The following is a 23413-nucleotide window of genomic DNA, read 5'->3' as shown; positions in this document are numbered from 1 at the left end:
GAAAGAATGAAGACTTCTCCATATAACATCCAAAATAGCTTGCTTATCCCTTTGATATATCCTTACAATGGAGCTTCCTTTTCAGTGTAACTGAGGCAGGCTGATGCTGAATCAAAGTAATCTGGCAGGAAAGTGGTATTTTGAACTAAAAAATATAACACATCCTCTAATACAGCTATTTTGATTGCATGGAAGAGAAGCCCGAGGGAGGTTTGCAGCATCCCATTTGTTCCACTGCAAGACACTGCCACCTCTTCAATTCATTAGGCATCATTTTCCATTTTTTTTCTTTGTACTTTGTATGTAATGTGTGTCTGTGTATTTACTTTTCTTTCCCATTTCCTTTTGCTGCTAAATTATATATTTTCCTTTTTACAGAACTAAGACACTGTTTATTCTGTTTCAGCTGCAGGAACTCATTATACAATGACAAATGGAGGCAGTATTAACAGTACAACACATTTATTGGATCTCCTTGAAGAGCCCATTCCTGGAGTTGGAACCTATGATGATTTCCACACAATTGATTGGGTGCGAGAAAAATGCAAAGACAGAGAGAGACACAGAAGGGTATTTAAAATACTTAAATGTACTTTTCTTGATGCTTTTATAAACTGAAGGAAGAAAGACCAGCGGGCCCAATGGGGAAGGAGAGCCATGAATAGCATGCTGCTGGTGGCCAATGATTTTTGATTCCAAGAGATAGGTAAACACTCATTTGTGGGGGGAAAGTGTTGTTCTTATATCTTGTTGTTTCTCATATTAATATGGCATGCATAAACAATCAATTTAAATGCTTGGACGTTTCTATTTAGAGTTTGCCTTATACTTTCATCTGAAAAAATAAGCATTTGCCCACCTTCTGAATCAAGATATTGGTCATCCATCCATCCATAAGAAGCTTATCATTGCTTTCACTGTTCTCTGCCTCTCTTGAGTTTAACAAGAAAACAAGTGTAGCTAGTGCTCACCTTACAACCATTCATCTAGTGATCATTTAAAGTTACAGTGGCACTGAAAAAAATGATTTATGACCGTTTTTCTTACTTAACGACCGTTGCAGTATCCCTATGGTCAAATGGTCAAATTTCAGATGCTTGGCAACTGGCATGTATTTGTGACAGTTGAATGTCCCAAGATCACATGATCATCTTTTGTGACCTTCTGACAAGCAAAATGAATTGGGAAGCTAGATTCACTTAGCAGCTATGTTGCTAACAACAACTGTAGTGATTCACTTAACTATGGCAAGAAAGGTCATAAAATGGGGCAAAACCTACTTACCTGTCTTGCTTAGTAACAGAAATTTGGGGCTGAATTGTCATACTATACTGTATCCTACTGTATCCTACTTTGTTAATAAAATTAAGATTTGTATTAATCTAAACAATATATTGTATCTAGATCAATAGCAAGAAAAAAGAATCAGCATGGGAAATGACAGAGAGTTTGTATGATGCATGGTCGGGATGGCTGGTTGTGACACTAACTGGCTTGGCATCAGGTAGGAACTCATTTTTTTAATAATATAATCCTAAGTATTTTGATTTAGAAATAAATTGTGTTGAATTCAGTAGAAACCCACTCCGAGGTAATAGCTCAAAATTCCCATCTATAGGAAGACCTTGATTAGCGACTGCCTTAGGCAATGACTGTTCAAAGTTCCAGAGGTGATAAAAAAGTAATTCTTCTTGCTAATTATCCCAGGGATGAGGAGAATATTTCAAAGGACAAGGGAGTAGAGAAAAGGTGTTATAAGATTTGCCCTTTTCCTCAGCTCCCTCCAAGTTCAGTTCCAGAAATCTTTTAGTATTTTTTTAGTATTTTATTGTCACTTATAGGCCTTTTCCCTGAGGGCACTCAGGGCGGCTTACAACTCATGGGAAGGGGGTGCAAGACAAAACGTAAAATAATATGTGAATACAAATAATAATAGCAATAAAACACAACATTCATTCAACATTCGGGTGGGGTGTATGCAAATCTTATCCCCAGGCCTGACGGGATAGCCAGATCTTAAGGGCTGTGCGGAAGCTCTGGACTGTGGTGAGGGTGCGAATCTCTACGGGGAGATCGTTCCAAGGATCGTTCCAAATCTTCCCCACCATTTGGGCTCATCCAGCTGTTTGGGATTATATCCTGATGCTGTAGAGCAGATGTGTCAAACATGCGGCTTGCGGGCTGGATGTACTCCGCAATAGCCTGTGGCATTGGCCCGCAGGGCTGTCCCAGAGATGGCAAGGGCCCGGCCCCTGCCTCCCAAAGCCTGGACATGCCCAGTCAGCCGCAATGACCAGGCCATGCCTACCCCGGCCCCCCAAGGACAAACTAACACTTTATGTGGTCCGCGACGGGATCGAGTTTGACGTTCCTGCTCTAGAGCGAAGGAAAGCTGAAGTAAAATTGTAAACACAGACATGGTCTTGTGATTTTCATCTTGTCACTTAGGTACCAAGTTGCCAGTTCTAATTGTGGTTAATAAAAGAGGATTACTTGTATAAATAAGCTTAAGATAACCATAGTGCTCGGTGAAAACCAGCTATGGAACATAGACAGGATTCTCATATTTTTTTGTCTGCATGGTATTGGAAGCCATGCAGTTAATATAAACAAGAAGTTATACTTTCCAGTCCTGAATCTCATAGAATTCTGCTAATTGCACTAGCAGAGTTCCTTTCACAGTACACATTTCATTTCTGCTAAAATACTGTGGATCTATGGTAGAACATAAAATGTTAAAGTATTGCTGATTGAGAAAAAAATGTATTGTTTTATTTTGGTTTCATGCCAAATAAAATATGTGCATTGCATAGGTTTTTTTCTTTTAGGAAGAGAACAAGTCAGGCAGGTTATAAAGTTCCATTTAACTTTTTAGAAGCTGAAGGAATGGATACAAATATTTGATAACTATTGAAGACTTGTACTTTTTAGCTTGTTGAAACATATTGCTTTCACAAAAACCAACAAACCCTCAGTTCATTGGAGCATGAATGAGCAGTGAGTTCAAGTACTTTGTACTTTTTGTTTCTTCCAACTTCTACATATTTGTGACATCCTAACCAAGAAATGCAATTTAACTGCTTCTTTTAAACTAGGATTGAAAAACAGGATTTAGTCCTGAATTGTGGTGATAACCTGGAGGAAATGCTGGAATCACAGTTCAGGCTAAAATTTAAAGTTCCTTTAGAGTTGTGTTTTTATCAGAACCCAGTTTTTGGAATACTAAGTTCCTCATATAACAGCATACACTATATCAACATAAATTCATGTTATCAAGAACTGTGTGTCTAATTTCCATTGTCAACTACATTTTTCAGTAATTCACTTGCATTTCACTCTTCCAAAAGTGTTGTTACAATTATTTCTTCAATTTATATGGACATCTATTGACTTAGTAATTGTTTACTTGCTTTCCTGTTTCTTGAAACATAATTGCGATTTATAAAAATACAAAAGGTTATATGGCTGCAAGTTAGTCATATGGATCGGTATATATTCCCAAAGGTACAGATAACCCAGCATCTTATGGAAATATTAAATTACAGGCAGTTTTCAACTTATGATTGGTCATTTAATGACCGTTCGAAGTTACGATGTACTTAAAAAAAACTAATTACAACCTGGTCTCATAATTTTGAGTATTGTTCCCCTGCCATGGTTATATGATTGCATTTTGGGCATTCGGCAAACAGGCTCTCATTTATGACTACAATTTGCAATATTTTTACCAGTTTCTGGTGGGTTTATTCATATATAAAAAAATTTATTTTTTCATTTTCATAACATATAAACCACATGTATACTATTACATAGCCAACATTGTATTGTATTATTAAATCTTTACATCAATTCATCTTACCATCAACTCCCAAAAACAATTATTGGCTCTTCTGCTCTCCATATACCATAGTTGTACCTTATCCATCACTTTCTTCTCCCTCTCTTCTCCTCCTTCCTACCTCCTTTCTTTCCTCTGTCACCCTTCTCTTCTCTACTTCCCCTTCCTCTCCCCTTCTCCTCTCTCCCCTTTCCACTCCTCTTTTCTCTCCTCCTCTTCACCGCCCCCCCCCCCCGGTCCTCTCTCCTATCCCTCTCTTCCTCCCTTACCTCTCTCCTCTACTTCACACTCTTCATCTCATTTACTTGGTGTATTTCAGCTTCTGAGCTAGCTCCATTTTATGTTGATGGTATTTATAATTCCTTTTCAGTATACATATTTAATTTTAACATGTCTTCCTCCTTTTAAAACAAAGAGAGAACAAAAAAGTATACATATATACTTGGTGTTTTTTTGCCAGTTTCGAAGAATGGATTTGTTAACAACCACATGGTTTGCTTAATGATCACATGATTTGCCTAACAACCACAGTGACTTACTTTATGACTGTCATAGTGCCTCAATAACCACAACAACTTATGACTAAAATTCTGGGCACCATTGTAATTGTAAGAACTACCTGTAGATATTTAAATATGTTAACTATGATTTGAATTTTGATAGTTATATTATATTGCATGGTACAGAGGAGTTTTATGCCTATTATTCTATTTCATCTTCTTTTGTCTTCCAAAAAACTGTGAAGTTAACTATTTTCTGGAACAGCATCCCAAGGAGTTGTCAGATGTATTAGAAAACTAAAAGAAATTATAAATATATTTAATGGTGACTATTCACAAATAGAAAAGCTTTACAGAAGAGTAACTTGGATAGTATAATCTTGTTTGGTTATTAAAAAGAATGTACAGAAATTATATTAATCTACACAATTAATTTCATCCATACAGTACATAGGTCCATTAGAAATAGAATATATTGGAATTGTAATGTTACAATATGCATGCCTTAATCATGCATATTTAATTATGAAATGAGAAATTAAGCATGTAATCCAAGTTAGTAATAGCTGGTTGACTCAGTATCGTTGGTTGCTTTCTTTGCTTATTTATCCCCAAAGCATCAGACCTCTGGAGCTATAAACTTATGGATTTTGCTTATGGTTTAAAAACTAACATATGAACTAATAATGAAATGTTAAAATGGGAAATGAAGAAATCAGGATTTTTACATCAATCTCCATTTATGAATAGAGATATCAGAAACAAATTTATTACTGTATTCATTAGAATTCCTTCTTCCAATGTGTTTATAATTGTATGTTATTTATTGCTAATATTATTATGTTTTGTTATACTAATTTTATGTTAATTATAAATATTAGCATGAAACAGCATGATCATAAAGTTTTATACAATGTTTATTTTTTCCAAACTATGTCTCACTGTTTATTCTTGATACTATGTCATATTCAATATTTTAACATGAAAAATAAAGACACAGTTATGGTGTGTCAGCATTTTTGTAAAATCATTTATAGCAATTGCACTTAGACTTATATACCGCTTCACAGTGATTTACAGCCTTCTCTAAGCAGTTTACAGAATCAACATCCCCCCCCCCAACAATCTGGGTCCTCATTTTACCCACCTCGAAAGAATGGAAGGCTGAGTCAACCTTGAGCCTGGTGAAATTCGATCTGCCAAACTGCTGGCAGCCAGTGATCAGCAGAAGTAGCCTGCAGTACTGCACTGCACTCTAACCACTGCACAACTGCGGCTCTAATATTTAATTTTTTTTTCTTACAAAAAAGCAACCTCAGTAAGACTTGTGTTTTTAGTACATTATAATTTTGAGTGTGTTTATTCTCTGAAAGTATGGAACATTCTGTATTTATGTACTAGGTGCTTTGGCTGGATTGATAGATATTGCTGCAGATTGGATGACTGATTTAAAGGAAGGCATTTGTCTCAGTGCCCTGTGGTTCAATCATGAACAGTGTTGCTGGGCATCTAATGAAACAACATTTGAAGAGAGAGATAAATGTCCATTATGGAAAACGTGGGCAGAATTAATAATTGGTCAAGCAGAGGTAAGTATAGTCTTTAAAGAGAAATCAGTGCCTTGATGAGAAAACCGTGTCTAACAAAAGGAAAGTTTTTCTAGATCAATCAGAATAGAGCTGGAAGGGACCTCTAGTTCAACCCCCTGCTCAAGCAGGAGACCCTATACTATTCCAGACAATTGGCTGTTCAGTCTCTTCTTAAAAACCTCCAGTGATGAAAACCTCACAACTGTTCTACTGGTTAATTGTTATCACTCTTAGCAAGTTTCTCCTTAATTCCATGTTCCTTTTCTCTAGTTTCCATCCGTGTTTCTTGTCCCACCGTCTGGTGCTTTGGAAAATAACTTGACCCCTCTTCATTGTGGCAGACCTCCAAATACTAGAATATTGCTATCATGTCCTCCCTGGTCCTTCATTATTGTAAACTAGCCATACCCAATTCCTGCAACTATTCTTATGTTTTAATCTCCAGCCTATCTATCTATCTATCTATCTATCTATCTATCTATCTATCTATCTATCTATCTATCTATTTATTATTTAAAGATTTGTATGGCTGTATAGCTTAAAACATAGCTCTGGGAGGTTCATATCGACCAATATAACCCAGAACTATAAAATTACAAATTATCAAAACAAAACATGGTGCTTCAGTCATCCCTTTGGGATGTCCCACAACCAATTCCATATATCCTCATTCTTGCACAACACCGAGGTAAAAAGCCAGGTTTTGGTGGCCTTCCGAAGACAAAATGATACTTTATTAAGCATTTTTTCTGTAATGGATTAGCTATTTATCACAAAATATTAAAGGGCATTTTTATTAACTATATTTGTGGGATGGGATTTTCAGGGTTGCCATGGATCTTGTTGAAATTTTTTAAGTTAGTATATATATTTCATCTACTTACAGCACTATTAAAACTTAACCTATCATTTTTTTTTTTTTTCTGCATGCTGTAAATCACTCTTTTTGGACAATAAAGACACATTTATTATTATTTTGATAGCCTGGAACCAAAAGTTTTCCTGTGCACTGCTTGGAGAGAGTCCAAGCATGGGTTAAATTAGTTTGGTTGCCCAAGGTCTGAGTTCAAAATCTTTGGCCACGCTTCCTGCTCCTCGTTAAGGCCAGATTTTTTAACTCAGTTTGCCCATCAGGACTAATTTCCAGCTGTTTTCTAATTTAATTAATTCGGCTTGGACTCTCCAACTTAGCAGAAATTTTATTTATTTTATTTTTCTTTCTATTGGCTTACTTCCCTTTTTATGTTTTTTTAAATTTATGTTCTTTTCCTTCGTGCTTCACAATCATTGAGAGGTGAGAGAGGGAGAGGATTGAGCTAGTGATTGGGGTGCTTTCCTCCGCGCCTTAAGCGCGCATGCTTGACTTGCTGGGGTTCGCTGCGGGTGTCTTGCTGCGGGTGTCTCGCACCGCAAACAGCTTCCTCGGCTTGAGACTTTTAAAAGGACTGGCTCAGAGGTTTTTTTCCTTTTTCCTTCCTCTGCAGCGTGGCTGTAGCCACCATTTTGGAACGCCCCCCTCTGCGTGTGGTGGCCGATCACAAGCCTCCGCCTCGCGTGCTTTCTTGGCATCGCCTTGACTCTGTTGCTACCTTTCCAGGGGGGACCGCTGCCGGGTGGTGCATGGGCGCAGATTAGGTTGCCAGCTGTGACGCCGCCACCCACGCTTTTAAACTGCAGTTTCCTGGTGGCAGTGTTGCTTTGGCCACCATGTGGCCATTCCTTGGGTCCCCCCACTTCTCCGACAGCTTGCCGCGCAGCCTCCATCATCAGGTTAAGGAGTTACTACGAGGCTGCGGAGGCTACCAGGACCACGCGGCTAGGCCTTTACTCTCTCCAGCGTGCTTGGGTTGTGAGTCCTGGCGGGAGTGCTCTCATCCCTTGGCTTCTAACTCTTCCACACCACCAGCGGCTGGATCTGTTTGCTGGATGCCTACCACTGCTTCGGAGCAGCCTGTGTCTTCTGGAGACGGTAGCTCTGGTCCATTACCAGGGGCAAGTCCTGGGGCAAGGCCAAAGGGAGGAGCAGGATGGCAGGCAAGAGCAAGGCCTCTATAGAAGCAGTTCCTTTGCCTCCACGCCAAGGCAGGTCAGCTGGGCTCTGGGAGGAGGGATATTCTCCCCCTTCCATTGTCCCCAATGGCCCTTGAAGATGGTAGAGGAGGAAAGCGAGGAGCTAGATTTATCCTCAGACAATTCTGTGGTGGGTCCCAGCTCTCCTGGCCCTTCTCTTCAGTCAGAGCCTGGCTCCCCTCCCGAGTCCCCTCCCAGGCTTTCAGGCCCAGAGCCCTCTTCCCCCCCTCCTTGAGCCAAGCATCACTCCAGGGAGGACAGGGGTTTAGTGCTTTCCTCTGAAGTTCAAGATGTGCTTCCACGAGGAGTGCTTCCATGACGGCTGCCTGGGCGACCCATGTGTTGATAGAGGACATTTGTAGAGCGGTGACCTGGTCAACCCTCTCTCTGTTTGTCCGGAACTATAAGTTAGATAGATTTGCCTCGGCGGAGGCCTCGTTTGGTAGACAGGTGCTACAACAAGTTCACTCTGCGGCTGAACCCTTAGCCTCCTCTTCTACCCGCCCTGGGGACAACTGACTCTCCCAAGCAGTGCACAGGAAAATGACTATTGGCTTACCTGAAGGGTCCTTTTCTGTGTACTGTGGGAGAGTCCAACCCCGCCCTTCTCTGTGTGGGCCCAGGGTTCGGGACCACCAAACTTTCTCCACGCCATCTCAGCGCATCTTCTGTACAGGCATCATTAAAAATCTGGTCTTAATGAGGAGCAGGAGGCGTGGCCAAAGATTTTGAACTCAGTCCTTGGGCAATCAGGCTAATTTAACCCATGCTTGGGTCCCGCAGTGCACAGAAAAGGACCCTTCAGGTAAGCCAATGGTCATTCTGTTGTGAAGAAATGTGGTTTTAAAGTACAACTGCATTGCTTAGCGATGGCAATCCTGCAGTCTGGGTTGCTATTGTTAAACAAATCCCAGGGTCATTAAGCAAGGCAATTTCCTGCTGGCTTCCAACAAACAAAATCAGTGTGGAAACTAGTAGGAAGATGCTCATGTGGGGAAAAGAGCAAGGGTGTGTGCAAGGAGGCATGATGCAGTGAAGGTCAAGAGCAAGCGTTAAGGTGCTGTGTGAGGCATGGGTCAAAGTGTCTGAGGGTGCTATGTGTGGCATGGGTTGGCAAGGTTGTATAAATGTGGAGTGAGAGTCAGGAATTTGCAAGAACCATGATGTGGTTTGAGGAGGATGTACAAAGCCAACATGGCTCTAGCATCAAAGGGGAAAAGGGTGCACAATGGAGAAGATTTATCCCAGTGATTTGGGACTTTCCTTGCCAGGTTCCCCATTAGGCTTTGGGGGAAACCTGCACAGGGTGACAAATAGTATTTGTGTAATTGTGGGGCACTATAATTGGCCATAAGTATGAACCAGTTGCTAAGACCCAGATTGGAATGATGTCACTGTGGAGGTAAAGGGACATAAAACTCCGAGGACCAGTCATAACCACCATTCATTTAGCACTGTTGCAACTTTAAATGGTCATAGGTCAAATGGTCATAGGTCATTATTTACATTCTAAATAACATGTTTGATCATAAAGTGTGATGTATTCGTAAGCTTGCTTTTAAAGCTGGGAATCTATTTGAAAAATAAAAAATGATTTACTAAAGTTTACTTTGTTTTGTTTTAGGGACCAGGTTCCTATATAATGAATTACATAATGTACATTTTGTGGGCTTTGAGCTTTGCTTTCTTAGCAGTTTCTTTGGTGAAGGTGTTCGCACCTTATGCTTGTGGATCAGGGATACCTGAGGTAAGAAATGAATTGTAGTTATCCATAACTGTGCTGAAAATAAATTTACGAAAAATATTGCTGTATATAACTAACTGTACATTGTTGTTTTATGAAGAAATAAGAAACTAGAATTTGATAAAAGAAACCAGACTGTCATGAAGATTACAATTTGGGATAGACATTTTAAATATTCTCAAATATTATTAAGAAAGATATTAATACAGCTCTTGGAAAATTAAAACAGAATTTTATTATATAATTTGAGAAAAAGTTGTTACCTTGCTTAGAAATTTGAATGCCTTATTTTAGCATACTATGATTGTAATAGTAGATTAACCTATATGTAGATGTATAATATATTTGGAAGAAAATAGCAGAAATTCCTTACAATAGATTATCTTTGGTTTTTCTTTGCAATCTTAATTTTTATTTCATGTATACTGAATGGAAAATACTGTTTGATAAAGGAAGGGATTATTACAGCACACATTAATATTCTGAAATGACCTCTTAAAATATATCTTAAGAGATAATGTATTTAAATAATATTTACATAATACAGAATAACACAACAGAATAATAGAGTTGGAAGGGATCTTGGAGATCTTCTAGTCAAACCCCCTGCTAAGGCAGGAAATCCTATACCACTTCAGACAAATAGTTATCCAATATCTTCTTTAAAACTTCCAGTGTTGGAGCATTCACAACTTCTGGAGGCAAGAAGTTGATTAATTAATAATCTGATTAATTGTTCTGTCAAATAAATAATCCTTCCAAAGACTCAAAAACATTAAGAATTACAAAAAACTAAAATAGAGCCATATATTCTGAAAAGGATAAATATTTTGAGAAGCATTTCTATAGAATGTACTTTTCTTTTCTTCTAGATCAAAACAATATTAAGTGGCTTCATCATTAGAGGGTACCTGGGCAAGTGGACATTGATGATTAAAACAGTCACTTTAGTCTTGGCTGTAGCCTCGGGCTTGAGCTTAGGGAAAGAAGGCCCTCTTGTACATGTTGCCTGTTGCTGGGGAAACATCTTTTCGTACCTCTTCCCCAAATACAGCACGAATGAAGCAAAGAAAAGGGAGGTATGTCCTTTTTTAACCAGTTTTTAATTTCAGTAGAAATTGCAAGATATTTCAAATTTTAAAAAAAATATTATGTATAAACTGTTTTAGTCTTATTGATGGTGTTCCAAATATTACATTTTAAATAGGCAAATCTCTAATTTTTCATGTATAGCAGGATGCTTTTGTTGTAAAAAAACATGCTTGTATTAATCCAGTAAATATTATTTTTGTAACATGGAAAGCAGTGTTATTGACAATAGATTAATTGGATAAGCAATCCAGACTAAATGTAGAAGTATACGCCACAAAGAAACTTTTCTTCTCCCTTAATTCAATAAAAATGTGGTTGCTTTCTGTTGGAATAAAAGTTTGTATGTGGATTTTGCATAATTAAGAAGCACACGGAGCTTTCATTGATGCACAGAGGGTTTGTTATTTGAGTACTGTATAGGGCTGTCCACCTATTTGGATCCAAAGAAAAGGTGCTATAGATGGGAATTGAACTGCTCACTGTCCTTGTCCATTGCTTTCATGAAGAAACTCTGCCTTTTCCTAGACTTCTTTGATAGCCTAGACTTCTTTGATAGCAACCCAGAAAAATAAGTGATTGGGTTAAGGAAAAAATAAATGCCACATTATAATATTTAGTATTATATAGGTCAGGTCAAACTCTTTGGAACATAAGTTTAGCATATTTCATTAATTGGTATTTAGATAATCCAAAACTGTCTAATCTGTTCTCTAGGTATTATCTGCTGCTTCAGCAGCTGGAGTATCAGTAGCATTTGGTGCCCCAATTGGAGGAGTTCTTTTCAGCCTAGAAGAAGTATGTATTACCCAATACTGAAAATACCTGGATTTGCTTGTTACTTGTAATTGCCAGTTGCAGATGTAACTGAGCATGGTTTCATCCCCTCTGCATAGGGTGGTTCAGTAACAAACAGAAAGAAGTATTTCACAACATATTTTGCAGCTAAACGATGGTAAATTATCAGACAACACAAAATATGTTTGATCTATTTAAGCATCATTTACATCATTTCAACAGAATGAAAGAAAAATTGTACCATTTTATTAAAAAAATTATGGAGACAATTCCTATTTGTCATAGGTTTTTAATGGAGGGAAATATGTATTGTTATAACACTTGAAGTTCCTTATAAATATATATCCTTATCATGGATTCATTCTTGCTATCAATGATCAGTCGTAGCTAGCAGTAGTTTTTCTGTATTCATCGATGTTAAAGGTTTTATTCTGATGATGATTTAAACATCTAAAATAAATAACTTAATATGTGAGACAATATCTTGGTTATAGAATAATACCTACAAAATGTAAATAAGCATTTTACTTTATGACACAAGTCATCTTTAATGAATTTTCAGTGCTGCTGCATAAAACATGGCAGCAGGGAGGTGTAAAATTGTCCTTTGCACCCTGGGAATTAAGCAGTAACGCTGACATCAGTCCAGTATGAATGTCTCTGTAAGGATCCACGTAGGTATAGTGGTTAAGGTGCTGCCCTAGAAACCAGGATATTGTCAGTTCTAGTCCCTCTTTAAACATGAAAACCAGCTGAGTCACTTTGGGCCAGTCACGCTCTATCAGCTCAGTCCATCTCGCAAGGTTGTTGTGGGGAAAATAGGACGAAGAAGTATTACCTGTGTTTGCTGCCTTGAGTTACTTATAAAATAATAAAGGTGAGTTTAAAAAAAATCAAATAAATAAGTACCGTAATATAAACACTGGAGGAGTAAATACTCTGTTGTTTCTACATGTCCAGAGTCACAGGAGCCCTGTCTCCCCAGCTCAAATGGACTCCCCAGCTCAAATGGATACCTACATGGTATCGGACCTGGGTACTTGAGAGTCCGCCTCCTGCCAATTACCTCCCTTCGACCAATCAGATCCCACAGATTAGGCCTCCTCCGGATACCATCAGCTAGTCAATGTCGACTGTCGACCCCCCGGGGGAGGGCCTTTTCTGTGGCTGCTCCGGCCCTCTGGAACGATCTCCCCGTGGAGATTCGGACCCTCACCACTCACCACCCTTCAGGCTTTCCACAAAGCCGTCAAGACCTGGCTGTTCCGGCAGGCCTGGGGCTGATGAGTTCCCAGCCCCACTCGAATTGCTGATTGTTGTGTAGTTTTTAATTTGTCTTTGTATCCTGTTTGTCTCGTTTGTTTTTATATTGCCCCCTTCCCCATGTGTTTGTTCGCCGCCCTGAGTCCCCCCGGGAATAGGGCGGCATACAAGTATAATAAATACAAATACAAATAATTATTTTGACAGCTCAAAGATTCTTTTGAGGCTAGATATTTGAAGGTTGCTGAAACATCCCAGGAAAGGCACAGTAGTACCTGTTTGATTCATTGGCAATAAAGTTTGGAGACCTGGTTAGGTCCACTTAGTGCTCTGTGTCAACAAACAACTTAGAATAAAATAATCTTGTCCATAGATCCATTTATATTCTCTTTTTTGTGTCTTTAAAGGTTAGTTATTATTTTCCATTGAAGACTTTGTGGAGATCATTTTTTGCTGCTTTGGTGGCTGCATTTGTTTTGAGATCCATCAATCCTTTCGGAAACAGTCGTCTGGTTCTTTTCTATGTCGAATATCACACTCCATGGTATCTATTTGAGCTATTGCCCTTTATCCTTCTGGGTGTATTTGGTGGACTGTGGGGAGCATTTTTCATCCGTGCCAACATTGCTTGGTGCCGTCGACGGAAATCAACCAAATTTGGAAAGTATCCAGTTCTTGAAGTTATTATTGTAGCAGCAATAACAGCTGTCATTGCTTTTCCAAACCCCTACACCAGAGTCAACACCAGTGAGCTAATTAAAGAACTTTTCACAGACTGTGGGCCTTTGGAGTCATCCTCACTTTGTGATTATCGAAATGACATGAATGCCAGTAAAATAGTGGATGATATTCCTGACCGTCCAGCAGGCACTGGAGTATATTCAGCAATATGGCAGCTGTGCTTAGCTCTTATATTTAAAATTATAATGACAGTCTTCACTTTTGGTATTAAGGTAAGATGAAACAAACTTTTCTTCCTTGTTTTGGTCTTTTTCATTTTTCTTTCTGCAATGCTCTAATTAGTTCTCCATCTCTTTACTGAACAGAACTAATTTATTTCCATAAGATAAACTGTTTACAGGTAGTCCTTGACTTACGACCACAGTTGAGCCCGAATTTTCTGTTAAGTGAGACATTTGTTAAGTGAGTTTTGCTCCATTTTGCAACCTTTTTTGCCGGAGTTATTAAGTGAATCACTACAGTTGATAAGTTAGTAACCTGATTATTAAGTGAATCTGGTTTCCCAATGACTTTGCCTCTCAGAAGGTCGCAAAAGGTCATCATATGACCTTGGGACACAGCAACAGTCATAAATATGAACCAGTTGCCAGGCATCTGAGTTTTGATTACATGATCATGGGGATGTTGCAAAGGTGATAACTGTGGGAAACAGTCGTAAGTCACATTTTTCAGTCCTGTTGTAACTTTGAATGATCACCAAATGAACTGTTGTAAGTCAAGAATTACCTGTATTGCTTTGAAATAATGTATTTTTGGACAAGTTGATGTAAAATTTCAGCGTCTTATCCATTCTTCACTTGTATAGTACCATTAGGCTTCACTTGTATAGTACCATTAGGCTTCAACCTTTTATATTTATTTAGCAGCACATTCTAGCTAGCTGGATGATGAATGAGCACAGTCAAGACTCTAAAAGTCAAAGGGTAATACTGGATAAAAAGCTTATTCTGATTTTGGTCATATAATTCTAAAATCCTCTCTCTTAACAGAAATGCTAAAGAAACAGAACTTTGTCATCTTATTTACTGGTTCCCTGACTATTATATCTCCAAACTAGCTTTTAATTTCAGACTAATATTATTTTTAATTAAAAAAAATACTTTGCACTTTGTAGGCAGTTTGCTTCCAGACAGTATGGTGGAAAACATGCTATGTTAATGTGCTGATTTTGTTATGCTGCTATAATGAGGAAAAGCCTATTGCTAGGATGTTCACATACACAATGTCTGAGGCACTGCCGCTCTGAGGTATGTGAGGGAGATAAATATGCATGGACAGGAAACAATGAGGACTTGATATGGCAAGGCTATTCAAGTCTTTTACAGGCTATTTATCTGCTTGCATTGCATTTTTTTAAATTCTCTTCTTGATTGTTCAAATGTGGCTTGTAGGTGTTCTGTTTCTGGATCAAATGTGGCTTGTAGGTGTTCTGTTTCTGGATCAAATATGGCTTGTAGGTGTTCTGTTTCTGGATTTTTTATACAAGCAAATTCTTTCATAGCCTTTTCAAAAATCTGAAAAAGAAGTTACTCATTCTTCTAAGTCACAATCTTCCTTGACATTTTGTTGTTTTAGGTTCCATCAGGCTTGTTCATACCCAGCATGGCCATTGGTGCAATAGCTGGCAGAATTGTTGGAATTGCTGTGGAACAATTGGCTTATTATCATCACGACTGGTTTATCTTCAAGCAGTGGTGTGAAGTTGGAGCAGATTGCATAACTCCGGGCCTCTACGCTATGGTTGGTGCTGCTGCATGCTTAGGTAATTATAACAGCCAACAGTCAGCCAATTTTACATTACAAGTGGATACAAATATTTGACCTGATTGTTGTCATACAAAAACATTTAACTATCGAAAATTATAATAGTATGATGTGGAAGGATGTCTGTACCAAAAAATAATTGCCATTGTGAATTGACCAGTCACAACTACAGGTAGTCCTCAACTTACAGTGGTCATTTAGTGACCGTTAGAAGTTACAATGGCACTGAAAAAATTGACTTATGACCATTTTTCACACTTATGACCATTGCAGTATCCCCATGGTCATGTTATCAAAATTCAGATGCTTGATAATTGACTCATATTTATAATATTTGCAGTTCCTTGGGAGTCATGTGATCAGCTTCTGTGACCTGACAAGCAAAGTCATTGGGGAAAGTGGATTCACTTAACAACCATGTTACTGATGTAACAACTGCAGTGATTCATTTAACAACTATAGCAAGAAAGGACATGAAATGGGGCAAAACTCACTTAACAAATGTTTCACTTAGCAATAGAAATTTTAGGCTCAATTGTGGTCATAAGTTGAGGACTACCTGTATTCCTTTACCTTTACACCAGCTGGAGAAGTTGTTACTTGATATACTTTTTAGAGCCTTAGATATTCCTTGCTATTCCATTTGCTTTTTTTTTTTTAAGAAGTAGTATGCTGTTAAAACAAGCACTGTACAGTAGTTACTTACCAAGTACAGCCCAGAAGCAGATTGGAAATAAAGTTGAAGCTTTAAGCTAATGCTTGGCAGCATGCTATCATCATGCTTAATTCTTTTTAAATATTGGAATCTTAAAAAAAAATGAGACAAATTAATAATAATCCATTAGGAGCAAGAAAGATCCTTATAAACCTTAGAGGTGGTATATTTGGCACCTCTAAGATTTAGCAATTTCCTCAATTAAGCTTTACAGTGCAAGTCTAAGCATAATATAAACAATTCAACAAAACCACATGCATTTCACAACATGCTGATTAAGCCATTTTTATTTTTATTTTCCCAGGTGGAGTGACAAGGATGACTGTATCTCTAGTGGTTATTGTGTTTGAGTTAACGGGGGGACTAGAGTACATTGTACCTCTTATGGCTGCAGTAATGACGAGCAAATGGGTTGGAGATGCTTTTGGCAGAGAAGGCATCTATGAAGCACACATACGTCTGAATGGATATCCTTTCTTGGATGCTAAGGAAGAATTTACTCATACAACCCTGGCGGCTGATGTCATGAGACCTCGAAGAAATGATGCTCCATTGGCAGTATTAACACAGGATAATATGACTGTGGATGATATTGAAAATTTGATCAACGAAACCAGCTGTAATGGTTTTCCTGTAATAATGTCAAAAGAATCCCAAAGATTAGTAGGATTTGCGCTAAGGAGAGATTTGACTATTGCAATAGGTAATTGCTTTTCATTAGCTGGAGGATATCTATTATTTTTCCAAAGAGTAATAGGAAGGCAGTCATAGCAGAAGTACAGGCAGTATACATGACCCTGAGGAAGGAAATGGGGATATGATGTTCAAAGAGGTTGGTCTCATGTATTTTGTTCTCATGTATTTTGGATGTGTCCCTTCTATTTCCTTGCCAAATGGAGAAGAGTCTTCAATGAACTATTTTTATAGATAATACACATATAAATCAAATATACCAATTCTATCATTGCAAAGTTGTTTTAAGGACAGCGCAGGTATGATAGTTCAGATGAAATGCTTGGTAGATCTTTTGCCATACAGTATTAATGTAGCTGGAGAGCTGAAACTGAATCTGTGTAAGGTAAAGTTGTATTTGATTAGAATCTCACAAAAACCTCAAAATCTCAGATTGTCCAGGAAAGTGCTCCTAATGGTAGGTTATGAGCATGCACTTAGGCATTTAAATTGTATATACAAGGCCTGGAAATCCAACAGAACTAGCAGGATCTACCTAAGAGAATCTTTCTCAGCAGCCAAACCCCTTTTTTATAAACCATTGAGAGACTACACCTCATAATTATTTCTAAATTACAAAGAGCACTAACTTCAACATGCTTTAACACTTTGCACACAGTAGTTTTGGAGGACCAGTACAAAAAAGTCTCATATTGGCTAAGACTGTGCTTATAAGCCAGGGGCTGTTGAAACTACAGGTAGTCCTCAATTTACAACTACGATTGGGACCAGAATTTCCATTGCTAAGCAAGACATTAGCTAAGCATTAAATGAGTCATGTCTGATTTTACAACCTTTTTTTGCCAAGGTTCAACAAATCACCATAGTTGCTAAGTCATATCATTGTTAAGTGAATCTGGCATTCCCCATTGACTTTGCTTGTTGGAAGCCATCCACAAAGGTTACAAATGGCAGCCATGGGTCCAAGGATGCTGCAACCATTGTAAATATATGCTGGTTGCCAAACACCAAAATCCTGTCTAAATTCCCATTGGAATTTAGCCAATTAAAACCTCTGGAGACACAGATTTAATCCTGAATTAACTCCTGTATCCATCTGTATATGTAGGTGGAGTCATAGTAGGGAGTTAGCTGTGGTGGTATCTGGATGAGAGGCCATTTCATTTTATTAGTGCAAGTGGAGTTTGCTTCCCTTAATCTTAGCTTAACTATTCATAATATTTAAAGCCTCAAATCCCCATTATGTATTAGATCGGATAGTTATCTGAATCCACAAAATGTAAAGAATTTCCAGAGCCTGCTTTAGACTGCTGCTGCTTTTAGAAACTTGTCCAAGACAGATTTCTTTCAGAAGGTCTTGGAATTTCTTTGTTAATGTTTTCCAATTTGGTATTTATAGTGTTTTAAAATGTTGTGCAAATTAGGATTATTCTTAATTAGGCCGCCTTGGAGATTTAGTTGGAAGGAGGCATTCAGTACATTCTTATTTAACTTGTTTTTTTTAATGATACTTCACAAGTTTTTTCATGGCTCCTCTTATAAAGTCAGTTGCAGTACAACTACTAACCAGAGTAACATATCTCTCTGCCTCTCTTGCAAATAGTATTTCTTAGGACAGCTTCACTCTTTGATAATATCAAGACTTTGATCATAACAGCATTGCTTTTTAATTTGGGGAAAATATGACTTAATTTTTTTTAAAAAAATCTGAATTTCAGATGGATTTATTTGTGATTATCTATTGTTCAAGTTTATCTGCATATCTCTTATAGAAACATCTAAAGTATTCCTTTCAGTTCTCAAAATTGAATTCTCAAAATTGATGTTTTTCAATTTGGTATTTCTAATGTTTTAAAATGTTGTGCAATTTAGGATTATTCTTAATTAGGCTGCCTTGGAAATTTAGTTGGAAGGAGGCTGAGATCAGATAGATACATAGATACAGTGCAAGAGGAAGGAGCTGCTGAAAGATAGGAGGGAAAAAAAACTCATGAAAAGGGAAAGGAAGGGTAAGATCATTCACTAAAGAAGCAGATTATTATTGGAGCTACTTTTTATTTTATTGTTTAAAGCCCTTGACTTTCCCATGCGAGCTTATGGGTACATACAGATAGAATTCCTAGGGAAAGAATCATTGCATGGCCTGAATGTATGCTATCAAATTTATGATGTTTTTAATCACATGTTAGCTACCCAACAATTCCATTTCTTTATGCATATTTACAGTGGGAATATGAAATATATCCATATATGGGTGTCCAGAAGAGAAAATTAATTTGAAATAATAATACACACATGAAGCAATTGGCTAAAATCTAGCAATACTTTGCTTTTTTTTAAAAAAAAAATCCAATCCTTCATACTGATTTTTCTTTTTTGTTCTTGTTGAAGAAAGTGCCAGAAAGAAACAAGAAGGCATCGTTGGCAGTTCCAGAGTCTGTTTTGCCCAGCACACCTTGTCACTTTCAGCAGAAAGTCCTCGACCTTTGAAGCTTAGGAGCATTCTTGACATGAGCCCTTTTACAGTTACAGATCATACACCAATGGAGATTGTTGTGGACATATTCCGCAAACTAGGCCTAAGGCAGTGTCTTGTGACACACAATGGGTGAGTTCTTTATTGAAAAAATGTCTTGTGTACCCTGCCAAGATTTTGTTTTCGCCATTGTTTAATGGTTCTTTCACACTTGGTTAAAAATGTTAGTCTTACATACTGTATTTGCTCCACCCATAACTTTATTTTTCAAGTAAAAATAAAAAACTAAAAGACCTCCAAGTTCTCTTCTAACTCAATTATTCTGTGTTCTATGTCGGCGGTTCCCAACCTTTCCATCTTGATGGACTGGGCCGGCATAGTGGCAGGCGCGCACAAGTGCCCCTCTGCTCACGCGAATTGAGCTGAGAGCGTGTGCCCAAAACTCCACTTGCGTGAGCGAAGAACACTTATGCTCGCATGCAAAGCTCTATTCACATGAGTGGAGAGTGCTCAAGCATGAAGCTCCACTCACACAAGTCGAGAGTGCTTGTGCACAAAACTCCATTTGCGTGAATGGAGCTTCATGTGCAAGTGCCCTCCACATAAGTGCTGTCCATTTTTGCGAGCAGAGGTTCATGTGTGAGCGCAAGGGCCCACTGCTTGTATGAGTGGAGCTTCATACCCATGGATTTTCCTGCCGCTTGTGTGAGGGGAGCTTCACACGCACGTTTGCCCATCACTTGCATTGCTTGGTTTCAAACAGGCTGCAGCCCAGTAGTGGCAATTCTTATTCTATATAACTTCTTGGAACTTTATTGAATCTCCTAGTCAGCTTTTAAAAGCAAATAAGAAGCTACTGTGATGTTTATTGAGTTTTCCTTATAGGGTGGAATACTAGATTGCATTACCATATTAAGTTCGTAGGAAACTTGGTCATTCTTCTAGTGTGTATTTAAAATATTTTATATAGATAACTGTTTACAATTGTAAAAATACCATACATTTGAAACTACGTTTGTTCTGCATCATTTTATTTTAAATATATTAAAAAGCCAGTATGGCAAAGTAAAATGCTGGAATATAGGTTCAAGTTTCTGCTCAGTCAGGGAAGTCACTATGTATTTGGAGGTACTGTAGCTATTCATATCAATCTCTCTCCCAGGTTGTGGTTGTGACGATGAACTGTGGAGACAAGTGTGGTTACCAAGACTGAGCTTCTGCAATCTTTTTTCTGTTAAAAACCACTTAATTCCTTAGGGTCTGTATGATTGTTATCAGTAAGGTGAAATAACTGATCATTGGGGCTAGAGTAAAAATGGTCATTGAGCCATTCACTATTCTGGTTTTGACAAGTATGTCCCCATTCTCTGCAAACTACGATTTTTTTTCATTTCTTATACTCTTACTTTTCTACACTGTGTAATCTACACAGAATATTTTTGAAATTCACCAAGCGTTTCAAATGCCCCTATGTCTACAGGTTGGCCTTCCATTCCTTAGAAGATATCCACCTCTACTATGTGATTTTTTTAAAGCCATTGTTTCCAGTTTAATACTTCTAGATGTTGGACTACACATTCCAACCAGCTATTGGCAACAATGGGTTAAATGGAGCTTTGGTATAACTTGCAGTCTCTGCATTTCTATTATAAATATGAAGTGTACATGGCTATTTTTAAAAAAAAGTTTGTTTACTTTATTCTTTAAACATTTTTTTCTAAAAAGAAAACCTTATTGAGACACACCCCCCCCAAAGTAGGGCTGATTTCAAAACTCCATGGTGAGTTTCTGCTTTCTATCCTAAGATTAGTCTTTTACCTAAAGATGCAAGACGATAATCTGCCACTCATTTCTATCCTAAAGCTGTGACAGAGGAAGACATTTGTTGACACTATAAATCATCTTCCATGTCTTCCATCTATAGAAATAAAGCCTTGGTTAAATGTTGTTTACCTTTGTAGCTTTTTTTTTACATGATTCCATACAGATAGATACCTAGAAAGCAGTTCTATTGACAGTTCTCTCTCTGATCATCAGCGCATCAGATTGTAATTGCATTCTTCACATATTAGGCCCAGTGTTGTTTTCCAGTCAATGTGATTGAGCTCCAGTTATGGAGTGAGAATATAAAATATTATAGTGAGTAGAAATAACGTTTTAGAAATTTGAAGTGATCACATAAAGTTAGTATAATAAGATATACAGACAAATAAAAGTTCATAATTGTTTTGGAAAGTAATAAACTACCATATTTTTCGGAGTATAAGATGCACCTTTTTCCCTCAAAAAAAAAGGCTGAAAATCTGGGTGCATCTTATACACTGAATACAGCATTTTTTGCCTCCCGAAATCCCACCCCTTCACCAAAATGGCCGTGCATAGCCTTATGGAGGCTTTCAGAGAGCTCCTGAGGGTTGGGGAAGGCAGAAATGAGTAAAAAATGGCCGTTTTTTGCTCAATTTTGCACCCAGGAGTATTTTATAAGTCTCCTAAAGGCTATGCATTCCATTTCTTTTGACAAAAAAAATGGGCCCGTTTTCACAAAAAAAATGGGCTGTTTTTTGCTTGTTTTCTCCCCCCCCCCATACAAGCTACACTATACAAGCCCGTAAAGGCTATTCATGCCTTTGGGGGGGGGGGCAGGCCTGTTTTTGCGAAAAACGGGCCGTTTTGGGGAGATTTGCAGAGTGCAAAAACTTTTTTTTTTAATTTGCCTCTTCAAAACCTTGATGCCTCTTATACTCCGGTGTGTCTTATACTCCTAAAAAGACGGTAAGTAAAAAGGGCAACCCTAAATAACCAAAATATTATTTTAATGTTTTAGTGAATGAATTTTTGTGGGCAAAAGTAGTTAGCCTGAAGATATAGCATTTATGTTATTTTAACTAACTTTGTAGTATTTTTTGCATTTGATAATGTCAACAGTAACCGGATTTCATTCTCTTCAATTTGAGAGGCAAACTCAGTTGGTAAACTCATTAGAAATATAATACTTGAGTATACCATTATCAGTGCAACAGTTTTAGCAGTAGACTTTTTTGGAACGACACTTCTCTAGAGAAAGAGTTGAAAATCTGGCACAGTAAAATATATGTGTCCAAAAAAATTTAAGGAATGTTCTGTTTTAAGAAACTGATTAACAATAGATTTTGGTTCAGTTCCATGATTTTGAAATATTTCTTACATTATCAAGGAAAGTCCTGCACTATACTTGAAAGAAAAAGTTTCTTTGTGCAGCATTTTACCCTTCATTAAATAATATATAACAGATATATACATATATCTGAGTGTGTCTATGCATATGTGTGCACACTCACCTACACACACACACACACACACTGTTGCCTAGCATCGCTTGGATGATTGAGGCACCTTACAAATTCTACAAATAACTATAACGTCTGTCTGTCTGTCCTTCCCTCGATGTCTTTGAATCAGATTTTCCTGCTAGCAACTGCGTGTAGTTTTCTTGGCAATGTTTTTCAGAAATGATTAGCTATTGCCTCCTTCCTGTGATTCGCCCAAGATCACCCAGTTGGCTTTTTGCCTAAGGTGAGACTAGAATTTATAGTATCCCAGTTTCTAATACACAAAATTTGCTCAGTTATATTACATATATTATAAAATTACTTTAGAGAGTTTAAAACTTTTTTCTCTCTCTGTATGATTTGTAAGAAAAATTTAGAAGTAACTTAAGCAGGATTTCCAGGAATCAGGATGTGGAGCTTTGTGATCATAGGTAAATGACACAAATGAAGGCAAATATGTGTCCCAGGATAGTTTTGCAGGATCCAACCTGGGTCAGTCACCGGGACCAGAATGGTGAGAGAGAAGTTCCCTGAAGATGGGCTCCAGCATGAGTCCAAAAGCTTGGAAAGCTAAACCTCTGGTCCTGGTGACTGACCTAGATTAGATATGTAATTCTGCCAACTGTCTTCCTTTGTCACGACTCCCTGATTTTGATCCTAGATGGCACTGATAAAACCTTGACATATTCTTCTCTTCTATTCTCATGTTAAAAGAAATTCAAAATGAATGTATTAGTATGCAATTTACTATATTCTAAATGCAGAAATCAAGCAAAAGAAATGGTTCTGCATTTAAATTTAAATGCATATTTAAAATTTTTCATA

General features: G+C 37.8%; 1 protein-coding gene across 5 annotated transcripts in view; it reads left to right on the top strand.

The window, feature by feature from the left end:
* Positions 1–23413, top strand: part of CLCN3 (chloride voltage-gated channel 3) — a 49303-nt gene that overhangs the window by 20981 nt on the left and 4909 nt on the right. For 4 of the 5 annotated variants that reach the window (XM_032223755.1, XM_032223757.1, XM_032223759.1 and 1 more), the window contains 10 exons: positions 407–570; positions 1405–1504; positions 5740–5927; positions 9622–9744; positions 10614–10820; positions 11548–11628; positions 13299–13844; positions 15208–15394; positions 16416–16814; positions 19196–19412. In XM_032223755.1, the coding sequence (XP_032079646.1) occupies positions 407–570; positions 1405–1504; positions 5740–5927; positions 9622–9744; positions 10614–10820; positions 11548–11628; positions 13299–13844; positions 15208–15394; positions 16416–16814; positions 19196–19412 (2212 nt within the window). Of the gene's footprint in view, positions 1–406; positions 571–597; positions 707–1404; positions 1505–5739; positions 5928–9621; positions 9745–10613; positions 10821–11547; positions 11629–13298; positions 13845–15207; positions 15395–16415; positions 16815–19195; positions 19413–23413 lie in introns of those variants that run through there. The other variant, XM_032223758.1, reaches the window with a different exon arrangement.

This window comes from Thamnophis elegans, chromosome 9, assembly GCF_009769535.1.
Source record: "Thamnophis elegans isolate rThaEle1 chromosome 9, rThaEle1.pri, whole genome shotgun sequence".
NCBI lineage: Eukaryota > Metazoa > Chordata > Lepidosauria > Squamata > Colubridae > Thamnophis > Thamnophis elegans.
Note: the sequence above shows the minus strand (reverse complement) of the source record. Positions and strands in the feature narration are given on the sequence as shown.